General features: G+C 36.5%; 2 protein-coding genes across 2 annotated transcripts in view; both read left to right on the plus strand.

Annotated features, from left to right (window-relative positions):
* nfatc2a (nuclear factor of activated T cells 2a) overlaps positions 1-3,072 on the plus strand; it is a 30,517-nt gene extending 27,445 nt beyond the window's left edge. The window contains exon 10 of the mRNA XM_081387697.1: positions 1,079-3,072. Coding sequence (XP_081243823.1) covers positions 1,079-1,134 — 56 coding nt within the window. The 3' untranslated portion in view covers positions 1,135-3,072. The remainder of the gene's footprint in view (positions 1-1,078) is intronic.
* Positions 3,073-3,898: 826 nt separating this feature from the next.
* The window catches only part of kcng1 (potassium voltage-gated channel, subfamily G, member 1), a 97,892-nt gene continuing 76,092 nt past the window's right edge, over positions 3,899-25,698 (plus strand). The window contains exon 1 of the mRNA XM_081386154.1: positions 3,899-4,106. The gene's annotated coding sequence lies outside the window, so the exon portion shown is untranslated. The remainder of the gene's footprint in view (positions 4,107-25,698) is intronic.

A 25,698-nucleotide genomic window follows, 5' to 3' on the forward strand; every position in this document is an offset into this window, starting at 1 on the left:
TTAATCACGTAAATATATGTGTGTATACTGTAAATGTACTGTGTGTGTGTGTGTGTGTGTGTGTGTGTGTGTGTGTGTGTGTGTGTGTGTGTGTGTGTGTGTGTACATATATCAAGCAAAAAACATTGATAATAATAATGAATGTTTCTTGAGCAGCAAATCATCATATTAGAATGATTTCTGAAGGATCATGTGACACTGAAGACTGGAGTAATGATGCTGAAAATTCAGCTTTGATCACAGGAATAAATTACATTTTAAAATATATTAAAATGGGAAACAGTAAAATAAAAAACTGCTTTTTTGTATTTTTAATCAAATAAATGGAGCCTTGGTGAGCAGAAGAGACCTCTTTAAAAAAAAATATAAAAATCTTTAAAAGTATATTTACACGCACACATTTACAATTTTTTATGTTAGATGCGATTATTTGCGATTGTTCGTTTTGACTGTACTAATAATTATATTAAAATGTAATGTATATACCAGTGTGTATGTATGTATGTATGTATATGTATATGTATGTATATATATATATATATATATATATATATAAATTAAGGAATATATATATATATATATATATATATATATATATATATATATATATATATATATAAATTAAGGAATATATATATATATATATAAATTAAGGAATATATATATATATATATATATATATATATATATATATATATATATATATATATATATATATATAAATAAATTAAGGAATATATATATATATATATATATATAAATTAAGGAATATATATATATATATATATATATATATATATATAAATTAAGGAATATATATATATATATATACATATATATATATATTAACAAATATATATATTCAATCTGAAAAAAAAAATTAAGTAAAATTCTGATGCAGGATTGTGAAGAAATTTTTGAAATTCCACATTATTTATTGCAACAAAAAAAGAAATCTAAAATATAAGCTTTTTTACTTGTGGTCTCGACTTTTGAACCCCACTTTGAAATTGCAGTTCTGAAGAGTTTTATGAGTTTTAATTTTTAAGCATGTTCCTCTTTTCTGTCTTTTCTCTAGTGAATGAGATCATAAGGAAGGATCTGACAGGAGTGCATGGCAGGGGTCAGACATAGAGGAAACCCCTGATCGGGAAGCGAGCAGGACCCCTGGAGTGTATCGGCGTTCCCCTGCCTTCAGCGGGACACGTGAGAGCAGGAGCGATGCCTCGGCCCGGTCAAGTGTCACCCCTGACAAAAACTGGATCATGGACCGCATTTAACCAAACATCCATCTCAGTCAACCACAGGAACAGCAGCGTGTTGATGTGCAAATGGTATTCAATTTCCCTGCTATTATTTGACTTTTGAAAGTCGTCCAATGTTGATCTCATATGTCAAACTTGTCAGAGACTTGAGCCTTCATAAACAGTTTGGATTGGACAGGTGGAGTTAAGTCAATTTTTTTTCCATTTCGTGGTTTTTTTTTTCCATAGCCTTTTGACTCACATAAATGAACTCACTCAGATTAGTGTATTTCGAGCAATAACCTCATCATCTGTGAGACTAAACCATTACTGTCCGTCATATTCCCCAAAACAAGTGGTTTGCATATACTTCTGAAGGGAAAGTGGATGAATGCATCACACCACTGCAAATGTTTTAATATATTTGTTTAAGAATAGTTGTTGTTTTTGTATTAGATGAACCACATGTACATCAGTCCAAATTTAAATGGTTGAAATGCCTTGTACTTAATATTTCAAATTCCTATAAGTAAATGCACTGTTCATGAAGGGAATTCTTAAAAAGAAAAATGAGATTTGTTTGTAGTAATACAGCTAAGAAAACCAATGAAGTGCCATTTTCTTCTTTGTGATGTAAATAGAAAACTGAATATTGTGCCTTTGCCTGCGGTGCTGTAATAATACTACCAAAACACAGAACCAGCAAACCAAAAATGAATGGAAATACATGTACCTTGTGTCAAGTCAGAGCCCATGATGCCCTGCACTACATTTAGGTTCTCGAAACATCTTCGTCCCATACTAAAACTGAATAGTTATCATATTTTATTATTGCGTATTTATGTACTTGTGACCTTACCAGTTCCATCTGTTCTACTTTTTTGTCTTGTGTTAAAATTTAGGATGTATCTCTCTACAGATCTCATGGAGATTTTTTTTTAACAATAACAGCTTTGCTTTTATGATATGCAAATATATTTTATGTGTGTGTGTCTGTTAATGTAGAACATTCAAAACATGGAAATCTGTATTTATACTTACAGTAGATACCCTCTGCATGTCTCTGTAACACATTTTCACATTCGTTTTCTGATATTGAAACTGACAAAAATATTTTTTTCAAGCAACAAAAAAAATCATTAATTAAGAAGCATCAGCTTGTGTTCAAAGGCTTCTTTTTGAAAATATTTTTGAAAGCAATCCAGCCCACTTTAAAAAAAGAAAAGAAAAAAAGCATAAGGATATTTTTATATGTCTTTACAATTTTGGCTGAATTATTAAGAGTATTAAGTATTATCTAAAAGTTATCTGTGTTCCTTTGGGACACATTGTAAAAAATAATGATGCTATTGTTTCAAAGGAGCTGTTTTTTGTTCAGTGTACAGTGGGCACAACAAAACAACTATTTTCAGAATGTAAACCTTTTCTTTTTACTGTAAATAGACTGCTTCAAAAGTGTATAGACTATTTCTATAATTTTTATTTTTTAGAATCAGATTTTCAGTCAGAATTGGAAGAGAAATATTTATATGAACTGAATCAGTTGTTCTCTTGCCATTTAATATCTTATAACCAAGGCTCTGGGAATATATGAACTGCCAAAGCTTTTGCTGCATATTGACGAATTGCATTTAATTGTTTTTAATATTAATATAAGATTGTCAATGCCTAAAGAGAATCCATTTATATTTTTTATTTCATTAGCTTGTCATGATCATATTCATGTTTTGGCTTATGTCTAACCTGTATGTTTAGACGTGTTCATGTTTGTCGAATAAAGGCTACTAGCTGAGGACATGAGCAATAAAACAGAAAGCTTTAAAGAGTTTCTCGTTTGCTTTTGAGTCTTTCTAAGACCTGTTGCATTTACTCACTGTGGGCTGCCTCATTTCCAAGACACTTCTTTCACCATATGTCTTTGTATATTAAAATAAAGTCTATCTAAAACATATAGATATAATAAAAAAAAAAGTTTCTTAAATGAAAAAAAAAAAAGAATATAAAGAATGCTCTCACTCTCAGTAGTGGTGTTTTTGACAAAATCTTTAAAGAAACAAAACATTCTTGTTCACTTGCTTGTATGTCTGGTTCTCTGATATTTCTCCCTTATGAAGCCAGTGAGCTCTTGAAGCATAACCCAGCAAACACAGAACGTTCCCCTAACGTTAGTATTTGATTCCCGTTTGGTTATTTATTTATTTATTTATTTATTTTTGAGAACCAAGTAATCACGGTATACAGTTTGCAACTATAAAATAACGTTCCCAGAACGTTGCATCAAAAAGATCTTCATTTGTGTTTCGAAGATGAACATAAGTCTCACGGGTTTGGAACGTCATGAGGGTGAGCAATTAATTACAGAATTTTAATTTGGGGGTTAACTAACCCTTTAAACACTGTTAAAATCAGATACTCCTTTTATTCAAGTCATATTGAAATCGGTGACTTGTAACATGTAGGCTACGTAAAAAGCGTAATATAAAACGTAATATAATCTAATTGTAAGTAGCCTACTTAATTTTTGGAATCTGATTACGTACAAACCAGCCGCGTCTGTTAAACGCGCGCTGCAATTAAATGCACGAGCTCTGGATTTTGATTGGCTGTCATGTTTTTTTGATCGTTTATTAATTGGAAAAACTCGTTCTGAAAGTGATTCCAACGATATTGATCCTCTGTGTCGTTATTATTTTAGTTGTGGTGTGGACTCCGCTATTCTTTTAAACGATTTTTAAAAACTTTATCTTTATCCCAGTAACGCGGAAAACAAAACAAGCGCTGGATACAGACAGTCCAGACAGTCCATTTTTTGGAAAAATTATGGAGGCTCAACACATGCACTCGACTCGTATGAAGCTGCAGGTAATTTCCATGTATCAACACGCTAAAACTGTATATAAAAACCATAGTACCAAAAAGTACCATGGTAGAATCCTGGTATTATTCGAAGTATATTGCTTTTTAAAGCAATAAACGATAATGAAGATTTAAAGGAGATAATAGAGGCCTTATCATAGAGATTTGAGGGGTCCATCCAAACACCATAGCATATAGCAACCTCCTCCTAGGCCAAAACTATCATGGCAGTGAGTTGCACAGGCAAACTACTAGTGTTATATTATTTTGTAGTGCATTGTAAAACATAATAACTGTATATCATTATAACAACAAAATTTACCGCCTTCAAAGACTTGAAGATGTTCAAGAATCAATTAGTTTTGTGTAGGGTACAAAGGGCCTAAAGGCACATGAAAAATGTCCTTTTCACCCCTCCCATAGTGTGTGATTGCAGAGAGAGAGAAAAAAAATTGTATAGTTTAGAGATAGATAGATAGATTTATCTATTTAATCAATCATAAAAGTGGTTAATTTTGTTTATAAATCGTGTATATGTGGCAAGGTGAGCCTTTTACCCCACACAGGGGGTAAAACCAGCATGGGGCAAAATGCACAAATTATTTCTACAAATGATATTTTGCCTACCATCTGAATCTAACTATGTCATGTCAACAAATGGAAAAGTCAGCCAGCTATTTATTATCATGTTAATTACTGTGCCCCAAATACCATACTTTTACATATTCTTCCATTATTGAAAACCTGTTGCTTTATTTACCTTAAACAAAACTGAAAATCATAAGGAAGTCTCAAAATATATTCAGTAACTTAAGTGATTCTCATTTGCTACTTAAATGTACAACATTTGAAAAAAAACATCATATAGCTAGATCAAATTAGCACAGAATCAAGTTTGCGCAATTGTGTCGTGGATCAGCCAAATTTCCACATGCATCTTGAAAAGCGGATGTTTTGCGAAGTGTTGCGGCAAGTTTTTGTGCCATCTAGTGGTTTAGAGGAAAATGAAAAATCAAAGGCACCTTTTACCCCGGTGCGCCTTTACCCCTGTTGTACCCTACTGTTTATGGGGCGGTTGACTGTCACGGCACGTGCTCCTTTATGAAACACCTGTTCTCTTCATGTCTCCGAATTGCTCCGAATTAAATCAGTTAACCAACGACAGGCTTAGTTAGCTATACAGCAGATGTCTGCTGCCGTTATTTTGCTCATTAAATCTGAGCTGAACAGAACTTTGCGCTTTTGATGGCATCGTCCTATGTGGCCCTTTGTGACTTCACAGCTCTTTGCCTCTCAGACAAATAAGCATCTTGTAGCGTTTCCTCGATTGCTAGGCAACAGATTGTTTGGGCCCCAACTGGGGTGGATGGCGTGAATGAACCCAGTGTTCAGGAAGTCGCTTGGTATGACATCACTAGCTTTGAGCAAAATAAATAAATAAAGCAGCACGTGGGTCGCGACAGAACACAGACACATTTCCCCCCATCGCAGATACGCCGTGAGTCATATGCCCTTTATCTCGGATTAGATAATCAAATCACATCTTATGCACAATAACCATGAAGGGCCAGAGAACAAGAAACGTGCATGTTTTCACTGGTTGGGAATTTCATTCAACACTGTGTTACTGTAGAGTCTTTTCAAACCAGTTTTTCTTGTCATATTGGAGTAAGATTGTGTAAAACTGGAAGGGAGCCCAGCGAATGACTTAACCAGAGTGTTTGATCTACAGCACACCATGTAGTTTGGTAGTAGTGACATCATACTGCAATAATAGGCGTTAAAGGTCAATTTTAATAAGTTCCTCGTATTGTGAAACATCGATGAACATTAACAGCAAATTACTATGACTCAGACCTCAGACATGGACATTGTGCGTGATTGATCCGGCCGCATATTACATATAATCTTGCTTTCAAGCGGATTTCATGAATTAGGTTTGTGGAAAAGGCCACCCGTTGTATCGCGTCCTGTGGCGCGGCAGACCGCCTGCAGACCTACAGCTCGTGTTAAGAAGGCCTTATTCAAATAGAAATAACATGTCACACCCCTGACCAACAGTAAATACTTGTTTTGATTGAATAATGCTGCGTTTGTACAGTAGCCGGGACTACTGCATCATAGAGTGGGAGACGTTAGTCACCTTCCCAGGGTTCATGTGGACTGCTTATTACCTCATCAAAAAGCTAAAAACATTTAATAACTCAATCAAACTGAGTAACACTCATCAACGGAATTTTTCTGTTATTAAGATGCTGGTAAACAACATGCTTCTGAAATTTGTCTTCCAATGGATTTTGCATGGTTTACTTTTAAACCTAAATTTAGTTTATTCTGTCATAAATTGCGATAAAGGCCTGGAAGGTTAAAGCAATGTATGCATTGAATAAACACTATAACGTTCAAAAGTTTAGGTCAGTAAGTTAAAAAAAGAAAATAAATTAATACTTGTATTGAGCAAGGATGCATTCAGTTGATCTAAGGAGATTTTTATTTATCATTTCAAATAAATGGTGTTCTTTTGAACTTTCTATTCTTCAAATAATCCTGGAAAAAAATCATTTCCACAAAAATATCATGCAGTTAAAAAATATCATCTGTTTTTAAATACAAAGTTCTGTCATGAAACTCTAAATGGCAGAGGCTGATAGGTCCTTAAAGCAACACTAAGGAACATTTTTTACCTTAAAATAATGTTTCCAAAATCGTATCAGTGGTTCATTAAGTCGTAACAGGGTGAAAGGCACTTCTGGATTCGCTTTGCAGCCCTATATCTGCTATAACCACACTATGCAAGTTTGCCAAACCGGATCGCGTTTCTGTAGTTCGAATGAGACATAAGAAAACTACCAATTTGACTTGCTTTACGTCAAGCGTTACAATAGTCATTATTTAGTTTTTCTTCGTTTCTGATGTCGCAATACATCATACTTTCATGAAATCATGCAACATACTCTACCTTGTCTGTGGACATCGTTCATTCAAAGCCGGTGCTAGATAAACAGCGAGCGTGCGTGTGACAGTGCGGGCGGCGAAATTATTTACGACAGCGGTAATGGACAATTCCGCTTCCAACCTGTAGGGCGACTGAAGAGGAAACGTTCCTTAGTGTTGCTTTAACTCAATTTGCTTGCAATCACATCATTCTCTATAGGGCACAGCTGATTGGTTCCTGCTGTATCAGTAGCCAATGAACTCGCTGCTCAATGAATACTGGTCAGCATTTGCTGTAGCAGTTGCAGTGCGCTTTCAGAACCTTCCCCAGCTCCACCTGTACAGATCCTCTACGGGTAATTCATGTATATTGTACAGCAGCAGCGTGTCTTGTATGTATTGGCAGTAGAAAGTCCGGTACTTTCTCTGCAGCAGCAGCAATAACAGCAGCAGTGTAGCAGATCTATTCCTCCAAGACCAAACATATCAAAATTGTCATATCCATTACATTGAGAGTTGTCATGACAACTTTTATAATGATAAGAAATGTTTCTTGAGCATCAAGTCATCATATTAGAATGATTTCTGAAGGATCATGTGACACTGAAGACTGGAGTAATGACTGGAGTAATGAAAATTCAGCTTTGATCACAGGAATAAATTACATTTTACAATATATTCACATAGAAAATCATGAAGTCATTTTAAATTATTACTGTATTTTTGACCAAATAAATGGAGCATTGGTGAGCAGAAGAGACAAAAACAAAAACATAAAAAAGTCTTACTGACCCAAAATTTTGAATGGAAGTCTACTTTATTAATTAATTTATTAATTAATTAATTTATTGCGCTATAAGAGCATGAAGTGTACACTTTTAGATTTCATAGAAGTTTTTCACCATTTTTAATCAGCTTTTTTTTTTCTGGTTCATGTAAATAGTCCGGGGGTGTGGCAAATGATTTTTAAACAATATATTCTTGTATATCGGTTAATATGAGCTCATAAGAATGCATGTATTACATTGACAAAACAATAAATAAAATGTTTTAGAGTGTGCATAACCATTAAAGTACAAAAAATCTAATATCTCTCTGGAGGTAATAGTCAATAATGATGAATGGAATTGTTTTGCGCTTTCGCCCTCTGGTGGCAAAAACCGCTGTGTTCGTATTCTTGATTGAATCTTCAGATGTAATCTTTGATATTAGCTGATGGAAGCCTGCGGCTGTACTTGGTCTCTTTGTCTAACACTTCTCCATGTGGTAAATGAATCACAAATCACAGCTGAGATGTACCTGTTGCTGTCATTAACAGAATAGTTCAATCAGAATGAAAAGTGTGTAATTATTTCCTCGCTCGCATGCCGTTTCAAACCAGCCTGCTGTTATTTCCCCCATTTGAACACAAAATTTGAAATACTTACATTTATGCATTTGGCAGCTGTTTTATCCAAAGAGACTTACATTGCATTTCAAGGTACACATTTACATTCTTATCAGTTCTCGCTTTCCCTGGGAATCGAACCCATGATCTTGGCGTTGCAAGCGCCAATGCTCTACTTTCTAAGTTTCTTTTCTCTGTTAGTTTCTGATTGTTTGGTTGTTTTTATAGGATTCATTCTGTTTTTCCTTTATATGAATATTATGTCTAATAGTTGTACTTATTCTCTCTGGAGACTGGAAACAGAATAACATTTGACATCTGTTGGTTAATTATTAATACAGCACGTATTTCATGCAACAAGTGGTAGATGTTGTATAAAGGTGTGCATGTTCCTCTCACAGCCTGTAGAGGGATGTATAGTCATAGAGAATATTAGACAAATAATATGGCATCATATATTTTTGTTCACCCAAAAATAAAAATGAATGTCATTAATTACGGTTCTCACCCTCGTGTCGTTCCAAACCCGTAAGACTTTCGTTCATCTTCAGAACACAAATGAAGATCTTTTTAATGAAATCTTAGAGCGTTCTGTCCCTCCATTGACAGCCTATGCAACTACCAGAGAAAAGTAGTAAAGGCATCATTAAAGTAATCCATGTGATTCCAGTTGTTGAACCACTGGAGTCACATGGATTACTTTTGTGATGTCTTTACAACCTTTTTGGGGTTTGAAAGTGGTAGTTGCGTAGCTCTCAGAAAGCATTAAAAAGATCCTTATTTGTGTTCTGAAGATGAACGGAAGTCTTGCTTGGAACAACATGACGGGTGAGTAATTAATGACAGAATTTTCATTTTTGAGCGAACTAACCCTTTAATGCCTGACATTTATTTGACCTAACATGTAAATAACTGGAAGATCCTGAGTGTTTCATCAAGATTTATTTTTGATGCGACTCCAGGCCCTGTAGATTCAGATCGGTCGGTAACCTGCAGGCCTGATGAAGCAGACCATCAAAACGCTCCTCAAATCAGGCTGATTGTACCAAAGGAGAGTGCAGTTTAAGTAAACGATGAACATTTCATCGGGAGCTGTTTCTCTGCCCTCAGCAGGTCATTATTTCCAACATTTAGCCTGTGAGGCTGCAGTTTTCATCAGCTTTGAAGTAGTTCTATAGCCACGCTCATTATCGACAGGCCGAACTCCCACCGCACATGCGCCTCCGCCCACCCGTATGTGCGCTTTACTTCTCTCCTGCCTGTTTACTTTACATAATGTGTATCTCTACAGGCCATGAATGTGAAGATCATATACAATTACAGCATGCTTTGCTTCTGGAGATTTTACAAACAGTGGTTTATATAACAAATAACCTTGTTTAAATTACTTTTGTCAGTTTTTCATAATGAAGTAGAAAATGACATGTATACTGTTTACATAAGCATAGTTGTGAGATTTTTCCACCCATGCATCTAGAGACCAGTATTCAGATTAATCACAGAATTTTATTTTTGCAGGGCTTATACTGTATTTCCACCTTTTTTTGCAGTGAATATTGATTACTGTAAGGAGTTGTAACATGCTTGTGATATTTTTATTGACATATTCAGGACAGGTAAAAGTGGTTTTGTAGGGAAGATTGGGGCTAGTTGAGACATTTTTTACTCCAGTAAAGTTAATTGAAGATTAAATATTCACTACAGAAAGCTATTAAACTTATTAGCTATATTATCTATAGGGTAAGTGGTCACAATGGGATCTTGGTATTTAATGACACAGATTTGAGAGGTACATTTTTTGGCATAGGAATGCCATCTAAAATTCAAAAAGTTTAAATATAATTGCTTGTAGCACAAATTTAAACAGTTGTGATATAAGGCCACTGAAGGCAAATGTGAGAACCCAAGTGCAGTTAATTTACCAAACGTGATCAAACATAAAACAAAGGCATGGCATGCACTCACAACATATACATGGACATAACACTTACCAACAGAGGTTACAGGAAACCGTACTTGACAAGGACACATGGCAAACATGAGGGCTTAGGCTAATGACTTAAAAAATGATGATTCTATTTTGTGTGTGGATGGAGCTTAACTTGCATCAGTTTAAAGAATAGCCTATATTTTTTTGCCTGTTATTATGATAGGAAAGCATAGTATCCATAAAGTTCGACGAACGGGACTTGAACTCAGGTCGCCCAAAGCCTAAAAAAAAAAATATTGTCAGGGAACTGACCACTAGGCTATTGAGGACAGTAATTTGCAGCAATTTGATAAATATTAGAACCTTATTGTGTAAGAAACATATAGGGGGAACAGAATCCGACGGCAAATAGTTCAGTTGTTGAAATCCGTTCCCCCACCCCAATGATGAGAGATGTTGATGTATCAGCTTAAAAAATGCTGATTCTATTCTGTGTGTGGATGAAGCTTAAACAGCATCAATTTCATAAATATTAGAACCTCAGTGTGTCAAATATGGGGGAACAGAATCCGACGGCAAATAGTTCAGCATTCGAAATCCGTTCCCCCTCTCCCATTATGAGAGGTGTTGATGTAATGACTTAAAAAATGCTGATTCTATTTTGTGTGTGGATGGAGCTTAACTTGCATCAGTTTAAAGAATATATTTTTTGCCTTTTATTATGATAGGAAAGTATAGTATCCAGAAAGTTCGACGACCCGGGACTTGAACTCGGGTCGCCCAAATCTAAAAAAAATAACACTGTTAGGGAACTGACCACTAGGCTATTGAGGATAGCTTTGTGCAACAATTTGATAAATATTAGAAGTTTATTGTGAAAGAAACATAGGGGGAAACAGAATCTGACGGCAAATAGTTCAGCTGTCGAAATCAGTTCCCCCACCCCATTGATGAGAGATGTTGATGTATCAGCTTAAAATATGCTTATTCTCTTCTGTGTGTGGATGGAGCTTAAACAGCATCAATTTGATAAATATTAGAACCTCATTGTGTAAAATATGGGGGGAACAGAATCTGACGGCAAAAAAACAGCTGTCGGAATCCGTTCCCCCACTCCCATTATGAGAGGTGTTGATGTAATGACTTAAAAAATGCTGATTCTATTTTGTGTGTGGATGGAGCTTAACTTGCATCAATTTCATAAATATTAGAACCTCAGTGTGTCAAATATGGGGGAACAGAATCCGACGGCACATAGTTCAGCTGTCAAAATCCGTTCCCCCACTCCCATTATGAGAGGTGTTGATGTAATGGCTTAAAAAATGCTGATTTTATTTTTGTGTGTGGATGGAGCTTAACTTGCATCAGTTTAAATAATATATTTTTTTGCCTTTTATTATGATAGGACAGTATAGTATTAAGAAAGTTTGACGAAACGGGACTTGAACTCGGGTCGCCCAAAGCTAAAAAAAAATATTGTCAGGGCACTGACCACTTGGCTATTGAGCTGTGTAATTAGTTGTAAAGTGATAAATATTAGAACCTCATTGTGTAAGAAATATAGGGGGAACAGAATTCGGCGGCAAAAAAAAGCTGTCGGAATCCGTTCCCCCACTCCCCTTATGAGAGATGTTGATGTAATGGCTTAAAAAATGCTGATTTTATTTTTGTGTGTGGATGGAGCTTAACTTGCATCAGTTTAAATAATATATTTTTTTTTTTTTGCCTTTTATTATGATAGGACAGTATACTATCAAGAAAGTTTGACGAAACGGGACTTGAACTCGGGTCGCCCAAAGATAAAAAAAAACATTGTCAGGGCACTGACCACTTGGCTAATGGGCTGTGTAGTTAGCTGTAAAGTGATAAATATTAGAACCTCATTGTGTAAGAAACATAGGGGGAACAGAATTCGACGGCAAAAAAAACAGCTGTCGGAATCCGTTCCCCCTCTCCCATTATGAGAGATGTTGATGTAATGGCTTAAAAATGCTGATTTTATTTTTGTTTGTGGATGGAGCTTAACTTGCATCAGTTTAAAGAATATATTTGTTTGCCTTTTGTTATGATAGGACAGTATACTATCAAGAAAGTTTGATGAAACAGGACTTGAACTCGGGTCGCCCAAAGCTAAAAAAAAAAATTGACAGGGCACTGACCACTTGGCTATTGGGCTGTGTAGGTAGCTGTAAAGTGATCAATATTAGAACCTCATTGTGTAAGAAACACAGGGGGAACAGAATTCGACGGCAAAAAAACAGCTGTCGGAATCCGTTCCCCCTCTCCCATTATGAGAGGTGTTGATGTAATGGCTTAAAAAATGCTGATTTTATTTTTGTGTGTGGATGGAGCTTAACTTGCATCAGTTTAAATAATATATTTGTTTGCCTTTTATTATGATAGGATAGTATAGTATCAAAAAAGTTTGACGAAATGGGAATTGAACTCGGGTCGCCCAAAGCTAAAAAAAAATATTGTCAGGGCACTGACCACTTGCCTATTGAGATGTGTAATTAGTTGTAAAGTGATAAATATTAGAACCTCATTGTGTAAGAAACATAGAAGGGAACAGAATTCGATGGCAAAAAAAACAGCTGTCGGAATCCGTTCCCCCACTCCCATTATGAGAGGTGTTGATGTAATGACTTAAAAAATGCTGATTTTATTTTTGTGTGTGGATGGAGCTTAACTTGCATCAGTTTAAATAATATTTTTTTTGCCTTTTATTATGATAGGACATTATAGTATCAAGAAAGTTTGACGAAACGGGAATTGAACTCGGGTCGCCCAAAGCTAAAAAAAAATTATAGTCAGGGCACTGACCACTTGGCTATTGAGCTGTGTAATTCGTTGTAAAGTGATAAATATTAGAACCTCATTGTGTAAGAAACATAGGGGGAACAGAATTCGAAGGCAAAAAAAAACAGCTGTCGGAATCCGTTCCCCCACTCCCCTTATGAGAGGTGTTGATGTAATGGCTTAAAAAATGCTGATTTTATTTTTGTGTGTGGATGGAGCTTAACTTGCATCAGTTTAAATAATATATTTTTTTGCCTTTCATTATGATAGGACAGTATTGTATTAAGAAAGTTTGACGAAACGGGACTTGAACTCGGGTCGCCCAAAGCTAAAAAAAAATATTGTCAGGGCACTGACCACTTGGCTATTGGGCTGTGTAGTTAGCTGTAAAGTTATAAATATTAGAACCTCATTGTGTAAGAAACATAGGGGGAACAGAATTCGAAGGCAAAAAAAACAGCTGTCGGAATCCGTTCCCCCTCTCCCATTATGAGAGGTGTTGATGTAATGGCTTAAAAAATGCTGATTTTATTTTTGTGTGTGGATGGAGCTTAACTTGCATCAGTTTAAAGAATATATTTGTTTGCCTTTTATTATGATAGGACAGTATACTATCAAGAAAGTTTGACGAAACGGGACTTGAACTCGGGTCGCCCAAAGCTAAAAAAAAATATTGTCAGGGCACTGACCACTTGGCTATTGGGCTGTGTAGTTAGTTGTAAACTGATAAATATTAGAACCTCATTGTGTAAGAAACATAGGGGGAACAGAATTCGACGGCAAAAAAAACAGCTGTCGGAATCCGTTCCCCCTCTCCCATTATGAGAGGTGTTGATGTAATGGCTTAAAAAATGCTGATTTTATTTTTGTGTGTGGATGGAGCTTAACTTGCATCAGTTTAAATAATATATTTTTTTGCCTTTTATTATGATAGGAAAGTATAGTATCAAGAAAGTTTGACAAAACGGGAATTGAACTCGGGTCGCCCAAAGCTAAAAAAAAATATTGTCAGGGCACTGACCACTTGGCTAATGGGCTGTGTAGTTAGTTGTAAAGTGATAAATATTAGAACCTCATTGTGTAAGAAATATAGGGGGAACAGAATTCGACGGCAAAAAAAAAAGCTGTCGGAATCCGTTCCCCCTCTCCCATTATGAGAGGGGTTGATAATGGCTTAAAAAATGCTGATTTTATTTTTGTGTGTGGATGGAGCTTAACTTGCATCAGTTTAAATAATATATTTTTTTGCCTTTTATTATGATAGGACAGTATACTATCAAGAAAGTTTGACGAATCGGGTCTTGAACTCGGGTCGCCCAAAGCTAAAAAAAAATATTGTCAGGGCACTGACCACTTGGCTATTGGGCTGTGTAGTTAGCTGTAAAGTGATAAATATTAGAACCTCATTGTGTAAGAAACATAGGGGGAACAGAATTCGACGGCAAAAAAAAACAGCTGTCGGAATCCGTTCCCCCACTCCCATTATGAGAGGTGTTGATGTAATGGCTTAAAAAATGCTGATTTTATTTTTGTGTGTGGATGGAGCTTAACTTGCATCAGTTTAAATAATATATATTTTTTTGCCTTTTATTATGATAGGACAGTATAGTATTAAGAAAGTTTGACGAAACGGGACTTGAACTCGGGTCGCCCAAAGCTAAAAAAAATATTGTCAGGGAACTGACCACTTGGCTAATGGGCTGTATAGTTAGTTGCAAAGTGATAAATATTAGAACCTCATTGTGTAAGAAACATAGGGGGAACAGAATCCGACGGCAAAAAAAACAGCTGTCGGAATCCGTTCCCCCTCTCCCATTATGAGAGGTGTTGATGTAATGGCTTAAAAAATGCTGATTTTATTTTTGTGTGTGGATGGAGCTTAACTTGCATCAGTTTAAATAATATATTTTTTTGCCTTTTATTATGATAGGACAGTATAGTATCAAGAAAGTTTGACGAAACGGGACTTAAACTCGGGTCGCCCAAAGATAAAAAAAAATTATTGTCAGGGCACTGACCACTTGCCTATTGAGATGTGTAATTAGTTGTAAAGTGACCAATATTAGAACCTCATTGTGTAAGAAACATAGAAGGGAACAGAATTCGACGGCAAAAAAAACAGCTGTCGGAATCCGTTCCCCCTCTCCCATTATGAGAGGTGTTGATGTAATGGCTTAAAAAATGCTGATTTTATTTTTGTGTGTGGATGGAGCTTAACTTGCATCAGTTTAAATAATATATTTTTTTGCCTTTTATTATGATAGGACAGTATACTATCAAGAAAGTTTGACGAAACGGGACTTAAACTCGGGTCGCCCAAAGCTAAAAAAAAATATTGTCAGGGCACTGACCACTTGCCTAGTGAGCTGTGTAATTAGTTGTAAAGTGATAAATATTAGAACCTCATTGTGTAAGAAACATAGGGGGAACAGAATTCGAAGGCAAACAAAACAGCTGTCGGAATCCGTTCCCCCTCTCCCATTATGAGAGGTGTTGATGTAATGGCTTACAAAAAGCTGATTTTATTTTTGTGTGTGGATGGAGCTTAACTTGCATCAGTTTAAAGAATATATTTGTTTGCCTTTTGTTATGATAGGAAAGTATAGTATCAAGAAAGTTTGACGAAACAGGACTTGAACTCGGGTCGCCCAAAGATAAAAAGAAATTATTGTCAGGGCACTGACCACTTGCCTATTGAGATGTGTAATTAGTTGTAAAGTGATCAATATTAGAACCTCATTGTGTAAGAAACATAGAAGGGAACAGAATTCGACGGCAAAAAAAACAGCTGTCGGAATCCATTCCCCCTCTCCCATTATGAGAGGTGTTGATGTAATGGCTTAAAAAATGCTGATTTAATTTTTGTGTGTGGATGGAGCTTAACTTGCATCAGTTTAAATAATATATTTTTTTGCCTTTTATTATGATAGGACAGTATAGTATCAAGAAAGTTTGACGAAACGGGAATTGAACTCGGGTCGCCCAAAGCTAAAAAAAAATATTGTCAGGGCACTGACCACTTGGTTAATGGGCTGTGTAGTTAGCTGTAAAGTGATAAATATTAGAACCTCATTGTGTAAAAAATATAGGGGGAACAGAATTCGACGGCAAAAAAACAGCTGTCGGAAACCGTTCCCCCTCTCCCATTATGAGAGGTGTTGATGTAATGGCTTAAAAAATGCTGATTTTATTTTTGTGTGTGGATGGAGCTTAACTTGCATCAGTTTAAAGAATATATTTGTTTGCCTTTTATTATGATAGGACAGTATACTATCAAGAAAGTTTGACGAAACGGGAATTGAACTCGGGTCGCCCAAAGCTAAAAAAAAATATTGTCAGGGCACTGACCACTTGGCTAATGGGCTGTGTAGTTAGCTGTAAAGTGATAAATATTAGAACCTCATTGTGTAAGAAACATAGGGGGAACAGAATTCGACGGCAAAAAAAAACAGCTGTCGGAATCCGTTCCCCCTCTCCCATTATGAGAGGTGTTGATGTAATGGCTTAAAAAATGCTGATTTTATTTTTGTGTGTGGATGGAGCTTAACTTGCATCAGTGTAAATAATATATTTTTTTGCCTTTTATTATGATAGGATAGTATAGTATCAAGAAAGTTTGACGAAACGGGACTTGAACTCGGGTCGCCCAAAGCTAAAAAAAAATATTGTCAGGGAACTGACCACTTGGCTAATGGGCTGTATAGTTAGTTGCAAAGTGATAAATATTAGAACCTCATTGTGTAAGAAACATAGGGGGAACAGAATTCGACGGCAAAAAAAAAGCTGTCGGAATCCGTTCCCCCTCTCCCATTATGAGAGGTGTTGATGTAATGGCTTAAAAAATGCTGATTTTATTTTTGTGTGTGGATGGAGCTTAACTTGCATCAGTTTAAATAATATATTTTTTTGCCTTTTATTATGATAGGACAGTATAGTATCAAGAAAGTTTGACGAAACGGGACTTGAACTCGGGTCGCCCAAAGATAAAAAAAAATTATTGTCAGGGCACTGACCACTTGCCTATTGAAATGTGTAATTAGTTGTAAAGTGATCAATATTAGAACCTCATTGTGTAAGAAACATAGAAGGGAACAGAATTCGACGGCAAAAAAAACAGCTGTCGGAATCCGTTCCCCCTCTCCCATTATGAGAGGTGTTGATGTAATGGCTTAAAAAATGCTGATTTTATTTTTGTGTGTGGATGGAGCTTAACTTGCATCAGTTTAAATAATATATTTGTTTGCCTTTTGTTATGATAGGACAGTATACTATCAAGAAAGTTTGACGAAACGGGACTTGAACTCGGGTCGCCCAATGCTAAAAAAAATATTGTCAGGGCACTGACCACTTGGCTATTGGGCTGTGTAATTAGTTGTAAAGTGATAAATATTAGAACCTCATTGTGTAAGAAATATAGGGGGAACAGAATTCGACGGCAAAAAAAACAGCTGTCGGAATCCGTTCCCCCACTCCCCTTATGAGAGATGTTGATGTAATGGCTTAAAAATGCTGATTTAATTTTTGTGTGTGGATGGAGCTTAACTTGCATCAGTTTAAATAATATATTTGTTTGCCTTTTGTTATGATAGGACAGTATACTATCAAGAAAGTTTGACGAAACAGGACTTGAACTCGGGTCGCCCAAAGATAAAAAGAAATTAAAGCTGCAAGCAGCATTTATCGGGGTTCAAGCATTTAAGGCCTTTAAGCACATAAGCATTTAAGACATTAAGTTTTATTTGTAAAGCTTTTAACCACTGAAATAATAGATGGAAAAGACCATTTACAGCCAAAACAGGCAATTTACCATAGGAAATATATGGTTTTCAAAGCTTTTTAACAGTTATAGCGCCACCTATCGTACGATCTTCATGAAATTTTACATGCTTGTTTAGACTGTTATGGTACATATGCTCACCAATTTTTGTGAAGTTCTGAGTTTTCGTTTAGGATTTATAGGCTTTTAAATGCATTTTGCCACGCCCATTTTCATTATGACCCAATATACCCATGCGAAAAATGCTAAAGTTGAACTTTTTTTGATAATTATTGATCTAGAGAGTCCAGAGAATTACCCTAGACTGGTCTTGTTCCGATCGGGCAAAAAACCTAGGACTAGTTCGCAAAAGTAGGTTTTTAACATAATTGCGAATATTTAATGAACGGTTTGATTGACAGCAATGGTTCTTGAGGCAAAGTTGTTCAGCATGAGCAGATCTATCAAATGATATGCATTTTGTGACAATAAGTGTAACACCACGTGATTACAGAGCCATAAAACTCGTTAGCGCCAACTAGTGGCCGATTTCTTTCAAAATTCTTACAGACCTCTAGGGCCATGAGTTGAACATGCCCATCGAGTTTCGTTCCGATCGGCCTCCGTTAACCTTGTCTAATAGGTGCTCAAATTTCATTGGTCGATGGCGGCCATGTTTTTCGAGATACGCCAAAGTCCTCATAGACATACATGGCACCTTGGACCAAGACACTGCATACCAATTTTCAAGTCAATCGGACAAACGGTCACGTGGTCATAGCCCTTTTCATGTTTTTTTTCATGTTATAGCGCCACCTAGTGATCAATCGTCGACATTTTTTTACTATGACCCCAGATTGAACTCTTACACATGTGTACCAAGTTTGGTGAAGATATCTCATTTCCTTTTCGAGTTATAGCCATTTTAGTAAAATAGGCTCCTCCCACAACATTAATTTATCACCCCCTAGCGACCAGGAATCGAAATTTCGACTTTTTTTCGATAATTATTGATCTTCAGACTCCAAAGAACATTTCTGCACTGCTTTGGTTCCGATCGGGTGAAAAACCAGGGACTAGTTCGCAAAAGTAGGTTTTTGACAAAATTCAAAATGGCGGAAAAATTTGCATACCTGAAATAAAATCGGAGATATACGTTTTGACCTTCAGGCGTCCAGCTTTCCAATGATATAGGACACTTGAGTCTACGACATACGGTCTAGGAGTTATGAGCAGTTCCGCGCTTTTGGTTGCTATAGCGCCACCTATGGGCCAATCTGGGTCATACTTTGATAGGTTCTCCCCAAATTGAGGACTACCATTTGGCCAAGTTTCAAGGTTCCAGCTCTTACGGTTTGGGCTGCACGATGCGTTTTAGGGGAGAATAATAATAATAATTAAAGCTGCAAGCAGCATTTATCGGGGTTCAAGCAGTTAAGGCCTTTAAGCACAAAAGCATCAAAATACATCGTTTTATTTAGCAAGCATGTAACCACTGACATCATAGATGGAAAAGACCATGTTCTAGCATGATTTACCATGATATAACACATTCTAGCATGATTTACCATAGTTTATCATGATTTATCATGGTTTACCATGATTTACCCTGTTCTAGCATAGCTTACCATGATGTACCATGTTCTAGCATGATTTACCTTGATACACCACACTCTAGTATTATTTACTATGATTTATCATGTTTCTAGGCAAGGCAAGGCAAGGCAAGTTTATTTATATAGCACATTTCATACACAATGGCAATTCAAAGTGCTTTACATAGAAGAAATTAAAATTAAAATTAATAAAAAGAAATAAGAATAATTAAATCAGTTTAGAAAAATTTTAAATAAAATACAGTACAGTACAGTACAGTCGGACGAACATTGGCACAGTGCTCATTCAGTAAATGCACAGCTAAACAGATGCGTTTTGAGTCTGGATTTGAATGTGACTACTGTAGGAGCACATCTGATCTCCTCTGGAAGCTGGTTCCAGTTGCGGCTGGCATAATAGCTAAAAGCGGACTCGCCATGCTTAGAGTGAACCCTTGGTATTTCTAGCTGATATGATCCTAGTGATCTGAGTGATCTGTTGGGTTTATATTCAGTGAGCATATCTGCAATATATTGAGGTCCTAGGCCATTGAATGATTTATATACCAGTAATAATACTTTAAAATCAATCCTAAATTTAACTGGGAGCCAGTGTAAAGACCTGAGGACTGGTGTGATATGTTCATATTTTCTGGTTCTGCTCAGAATCCTGGCGGCAGCATTCTCTATGAGCTGCAACTGTCTTATGGTCTTTTTGGGAAGGCCAGTGAGGAGTCCATTACAATAATCCACCCTGCTGGTGATGAAAGCATGCACAAGTTTCTCTAAGTCTTGTCTGGAAACAAAGCATTTAATTCTTGCAATATTTTTCAGATGATAGTATGCTGATTTAGTTATTGCTTTGACATGACTACTGAAACTAAGGTCTGACTCTAGTGTCAAAGACTCTAGTGTTCTAGCGTGATTTACCATGATTTACCACATTACTAGCAATTATGTGAAGTGTCAGTGCAAATGAAGTGATAAACACTGACAAAATATGATTGTGTTATAATAGTTATTGTGAAATAAGTGATTTTTAGTGTCTAATTATGAATGACTCACAAGTCTGAATCACAAGAATGAATCACAAGTCTTTTCACATGTGAAAAGACTTCAATAATAAGTACAATGGCCGAAAGAGGGCACTAGAAGACCACATATTGGCTCACTTTCACTTTAAACTTCATGATTTTCACCAGATTTCTGCACTAAAGCAAACCAGTTTTTCCATGTTAACTCAATAATGCATTCTTACACACACTTTAGGATGTGTTATTGTAAAAAAAAACAAAAAAAAAAAAAAAAAAAAAACTTTTAATGGTCTAAACCATTTCACATATTTCATTGTGATCTATATTATCAGCTGAAAAAAAAAAAAAGCTGAAAGCTTATAAAAAGATTAATACTATGTCTAATACTGCTGCTCCCTCTAGTTGACAACAGTGGAATTACAGCCTCCATCTTACAGTTGAAGCGTTTGAATGAATGAATGGGAATTTGGTTTTTCACTTATAACTCGGGAACTAGAAGGCGAAAAATTCTGAAAATCAGAGCATAGATAGTGCTTGACGAGTCCTGTTGTATGAGACCATCGCAGTGTTTTTGGGCGATTGGGACCAGGAGTTATGGCCGTTCAAATGCAAATATTTTGGGGCTTTTATCTCTGGAATGCCCAGGGCAAATTACACCACATTTGAATCGAAGCTAGCCAAGGACAGGCCCTTTCCAACGAGCTCTCACACAAGGTTCGGGTTGGTTTGGATCGGGAGTTACGGCCGTTCAAAATCGGGGGTCCCGCGGACTTGCGATCCGCGGGGGGGGCGCGCTCCCGAGGCCCGCGACGACACGTTTCGATCAAGAGCCTGGAGAGGACCTTACCATCAAAATTTGAGCGCTCAACGACTTTCCGTTTTCGAGTTATGAATGAATTTGTATTCGGGGGCGTGGCTTAAATGCCGTTTTACTTTCTGTTTGTGACTCAGCTGTCATAGTAATATTCCAATAGATTAATTGTGACAAAATGTGATTGTAAATGTTAAAATAATGATTTTATAAAGTCTAAATATGAATTATATAACAATATTACAGTGTAGTATGATGAAATGGCAGTAAAATACCACTTATTGGCTTAATATGCCATGTTATATAATTTTCATCTTTTTAACTGTTATAGAGGCAAATTTTGTGCGATCTGTCTGAAATATTTCATGGTTCTTAAGAGTAACATGTTCTGACTTGTTTTTATTAAAGAGATATAGGCTTTTGGAGACACTTGGTCAAGGCTACATATTGAAATGACACTATTATAGCCATCCACATGAAGAAGTTATACTTTTTCTGATAATTATTGATCTAGAGAGTCCAGAGAATTGCACTGCACTGGTTTTGAACATTATTATATGAACATTATATGATTACAAATGGAAAAGACCATTTACAGCCAATACAGGCAATTTACCATATAATATATGGTTTTCAAAGCTTTTTGACAGTTATAGCTCCAACTATGGTCCGATCTCCATGAAATTGTGCACGCTTGTTTAGAATGTTATGGCACATATGCTCACCAATTTTCGTGAAGTTCTGAGTTTTCGTTTAGGATTTATAGGCTTTTTAGTGTATTTTGCCACTCCCCTTTTCTTTATGACCCAATTATAGCCAAGCGAAAAATGCAAAAGTTCCACTTTTTTTTGATAATTATTGATCTAGAGAGTGCATAGAATTGTCCTAGACTGGTCTGGTTCCGATCGGGCGAAAAACCTAGGACTAGTTCGCAAAAGTAGGTTTTTAACATATTCGCGAATAATTAATGAACGGTATGATTGACAGCAATGGTTCTTGAGGCAAAGTTGTTAAACATGAGCAGATCTATCAAATGATATGCATATTGTGTGGATATTTGTAACACCACGTGATTACAGATCCGTAAAACTCGTTAGCGCCAACTAGTGGCCGATTTCTTTCAAAATTCTTACAGACCTTTAGGTCCATGAGATGAACATGCCCATCAGGTTTCGTTCCGATCGGCCTCCGTTAACCTTGTCTAATAGGTGCTCAAATTTCATTGGACAATGGCGGCCATGTTTTTTGAGATACACCAATGTCCTCATAGACATACATGCCACCTTGGACCAAGACACTGCATACCAATTTTCAAGTCAATCGGACTAACGGTCAGGTGGTTATAGCCTGTTTTAGGTTTTTTTCATGTTATAGCGCCACCTAGTGTTCAATCGTCGCAATTTTTTTACTGTGACCCCAGATTGAACCCTTACACATGTGTACCAAGATTGGTGAAGCTATCTTGTTAACTTTTTAAGTTATAGCCATTTTAGTAAAATAGGCTCCTCCCACAACGTTTATTTTGCGCCCCCTAGCGACCATGAATCGAAATTTCAACTTTTTTTCGATAATTATTGATCGTCAGACTCCAGAGAACATTTCTGCACTGGTTTGGTTCCGATCGGACGAAAAACCACGGACTAGTTCGCAAAAGTAGGTTTTTGACAAAATTCAAAATGGCGGAAAATCTATCATGGCGGAAATAAAATCGGAGATATACGTTTTTTTCGTCAGGCGTCCAGCTTTCCAATGATATAAGACACTTGAGTTTATGACTTACGGTCTAGGAGTTATGAACAGTTTCGCGCTTTTGGTTGCTATAGCGCCACCTATGGGCCAATCGGGGTCATAATTTGATAACCTCTCCTCGATTTTTGTACTACCATATGGCAAAGTTTCAAAGCTCTAGCCCTTACGGTTTGGGCTGCACGATGCGTTTTACGGCAGAATAATAATAATAATAATAATTAAAGCTGCAAGCAGCATTTATCGGGGTTCAAGCAGTTAAAGCCTTTTAGGCATTTAAGCACAAAAGCATCAAAAGTTATTAAGATTTATTTAGCAAGCATGTAATCACGGACATAATAGATGGAAAAGACCATTTACAGCCAATACAGGCAGTTTACATAGGAAATATATGGTTTTAAAGCTTTTTAACAGTTATAGCGCCACCTATCGTCCGATCTCCATAAAATTTTGCATGCTTGTTAATGATGTTATGTCACATATGCTGACCAATTTTTGTGAAGTTCTGCATTTTCATTTATGATTTATAGGCTTTTGACTGTATTTTGCCACGCCCATTTTATAAATGACCCTATTACAGCCATCCAAATGCAAAAGTTCAACTTTTTTTTGATAATTATTGATCTAGAGAGTCCAGAGAATTGTCCTAGACTGGTCTGGTTCCGATCGGGTGAAAAACCTAGGACTAGTTCGCAAAAGTAGGTTTTAGACATATTCGTGAATATTTAATGAACGGTTTGATTGACAGCAATGGTTCTTGAGGCAAAGTTGTTCAGCATGAGCAGATCTATCAAATGATATGCATATTGTGTGGATGAGTGTAACACCACGTGATTACAGAGCCATAAAACTCGTTAGCGCCAACTAGTGGCCGATTTCTTTCAAAATTCTTACAGACCTCTAGGGCCATAAGACGAACATGCCCATCGAGTTTCGTTCTGATCGGCCTCCGTTAACCTTGTCTAATCGGTGCTCAAACTTCATTGGCCGATAGCGGCCATGTTTTTTGAGATACGCCAATGTCCTCATATACATACATGGCACCTTGGACCAAGACACTGCATACCAATTTTCAAGTCAATCGGACTAACGGTCAGGTGGTTATAGCCTGTTTTATGTTTTTTTCATGTTATAGCGCCACCATGTGGCCAATCGCCGCGATTTTTTTACCGTGACCTCAGATTGACCTCTTACACATGTGTACCAAGTTTGGTTAAAATACCTCTTTTACTTCTGGAGTTATAGCCATTTTAGTAAAATAGGCTCCTCCCACAACGTTAATTTTGCACCCCCTAGCGACCATGAATCGAAATTTCAACTTTTTTTCGATAATTATTGATCTTCAGACTCCATAGAACAATTCTGCACTGGTTTGGTTCCGATCGGGCGAAAAACCAGGGACTAGTTTGCAAAAGTAGATTTTAGACAAAATTCAAAATGGCGGAAAATCTATCATGGCGGAAATAAAATCGGAGATATACGTTTTGTTCGTCAGGCGTCCAGCTTTCCAATGATATAAGACACTTGAGTCTATGACTTACGGTCTAGGAGTTATGAGCAGTTTCGCGCTTTTGGTTGCTATAGCGCCACCTATGGGCCAATCGGGGTCATAATTTGATAACCTCTCCTCGATTTTTGTACTACCATATGGCAAAGTTTCAAAGCTCTAGCCCTTACGGTTTGGGCTGCACGATGCGTTTTACGGCAGAATAATAATAATAATAATAATAATAAAAATCAGCACAATTACAATAGGGTTTCAGCACTTCGTGCTTGAACCCCTAATAATAATAAAAATCAGTACAATTACAATAGGGTTTCAGCACTTCGTGCTTGAACCCCTAATTAAAGCTGCAAGCAGCATTTATCGGGGTTCAAGCATTTAAGGCCTTTAGGCACATAAGCATTTAAGACATTAAGATTTATTTAGAAAGCTTTTAACCACTGAAATAATAGATGGAAAAGTCCATTTACAGCCAATACAGGCAATTTACCATAGGAAATATGTGTTTTTTAAAGCTTTTTAACAGTTATAGCACCATCTATAGTCCGATCTCCATGAAATTTTGCATGCTTGTTAATGATGTTATGGCACATAAGCTCACCAATTTTCGTGAAGTTCTGAGTTTTCGTTTAGGATTTATAGGCTTTTGAGTGCATTTTGCCACGCCCATTTTCTTTATGACCCAATATACCCATGCGAAAAATGCAAAAGTTCGACTTTTTTTTGATAATTATTGATCTTGAGAGTCCATAGAATTGTCCTAGACTCGTTTGGTTCTGATCGGGCGAAAAACCTAGGACTAGTTCGCAAAAGTAGGTTTTTAACATAATTACGAATATTTAATGAACGGTTTGATTGACAGCAATGGTTCTTGAGGCAAAGTTGTTCAACAAGAGGAGATCTATCAAATGGTATGCATTTTGTGACAATAAGTGTAACACCACGTGATTACAGAGCCATAAAACTCGTTAGCGCCAACTAGTGGCCGATTTCTTTTAAAATTCTTACAGACCTCTAGGGCCATGAGTCGAACATGCCCACCGAGTTTCGTTCCGATAGGCCTCCGTTAACCTTGTCTAATAGGTGCTCAAACTTCATTGGC

This window comes from Scardinius erythrophthalmus (assembly GCF_964197995.2).
Source record: "Scardinius erythrophthalmus genome assembly, chromosome: 15".
NCBI lineage: Eukaryota > Metazoa > Chordata > Actinopteri > Cypriniformes > Leuciscidae > Scardinius > Scardinius erythrophthalmus.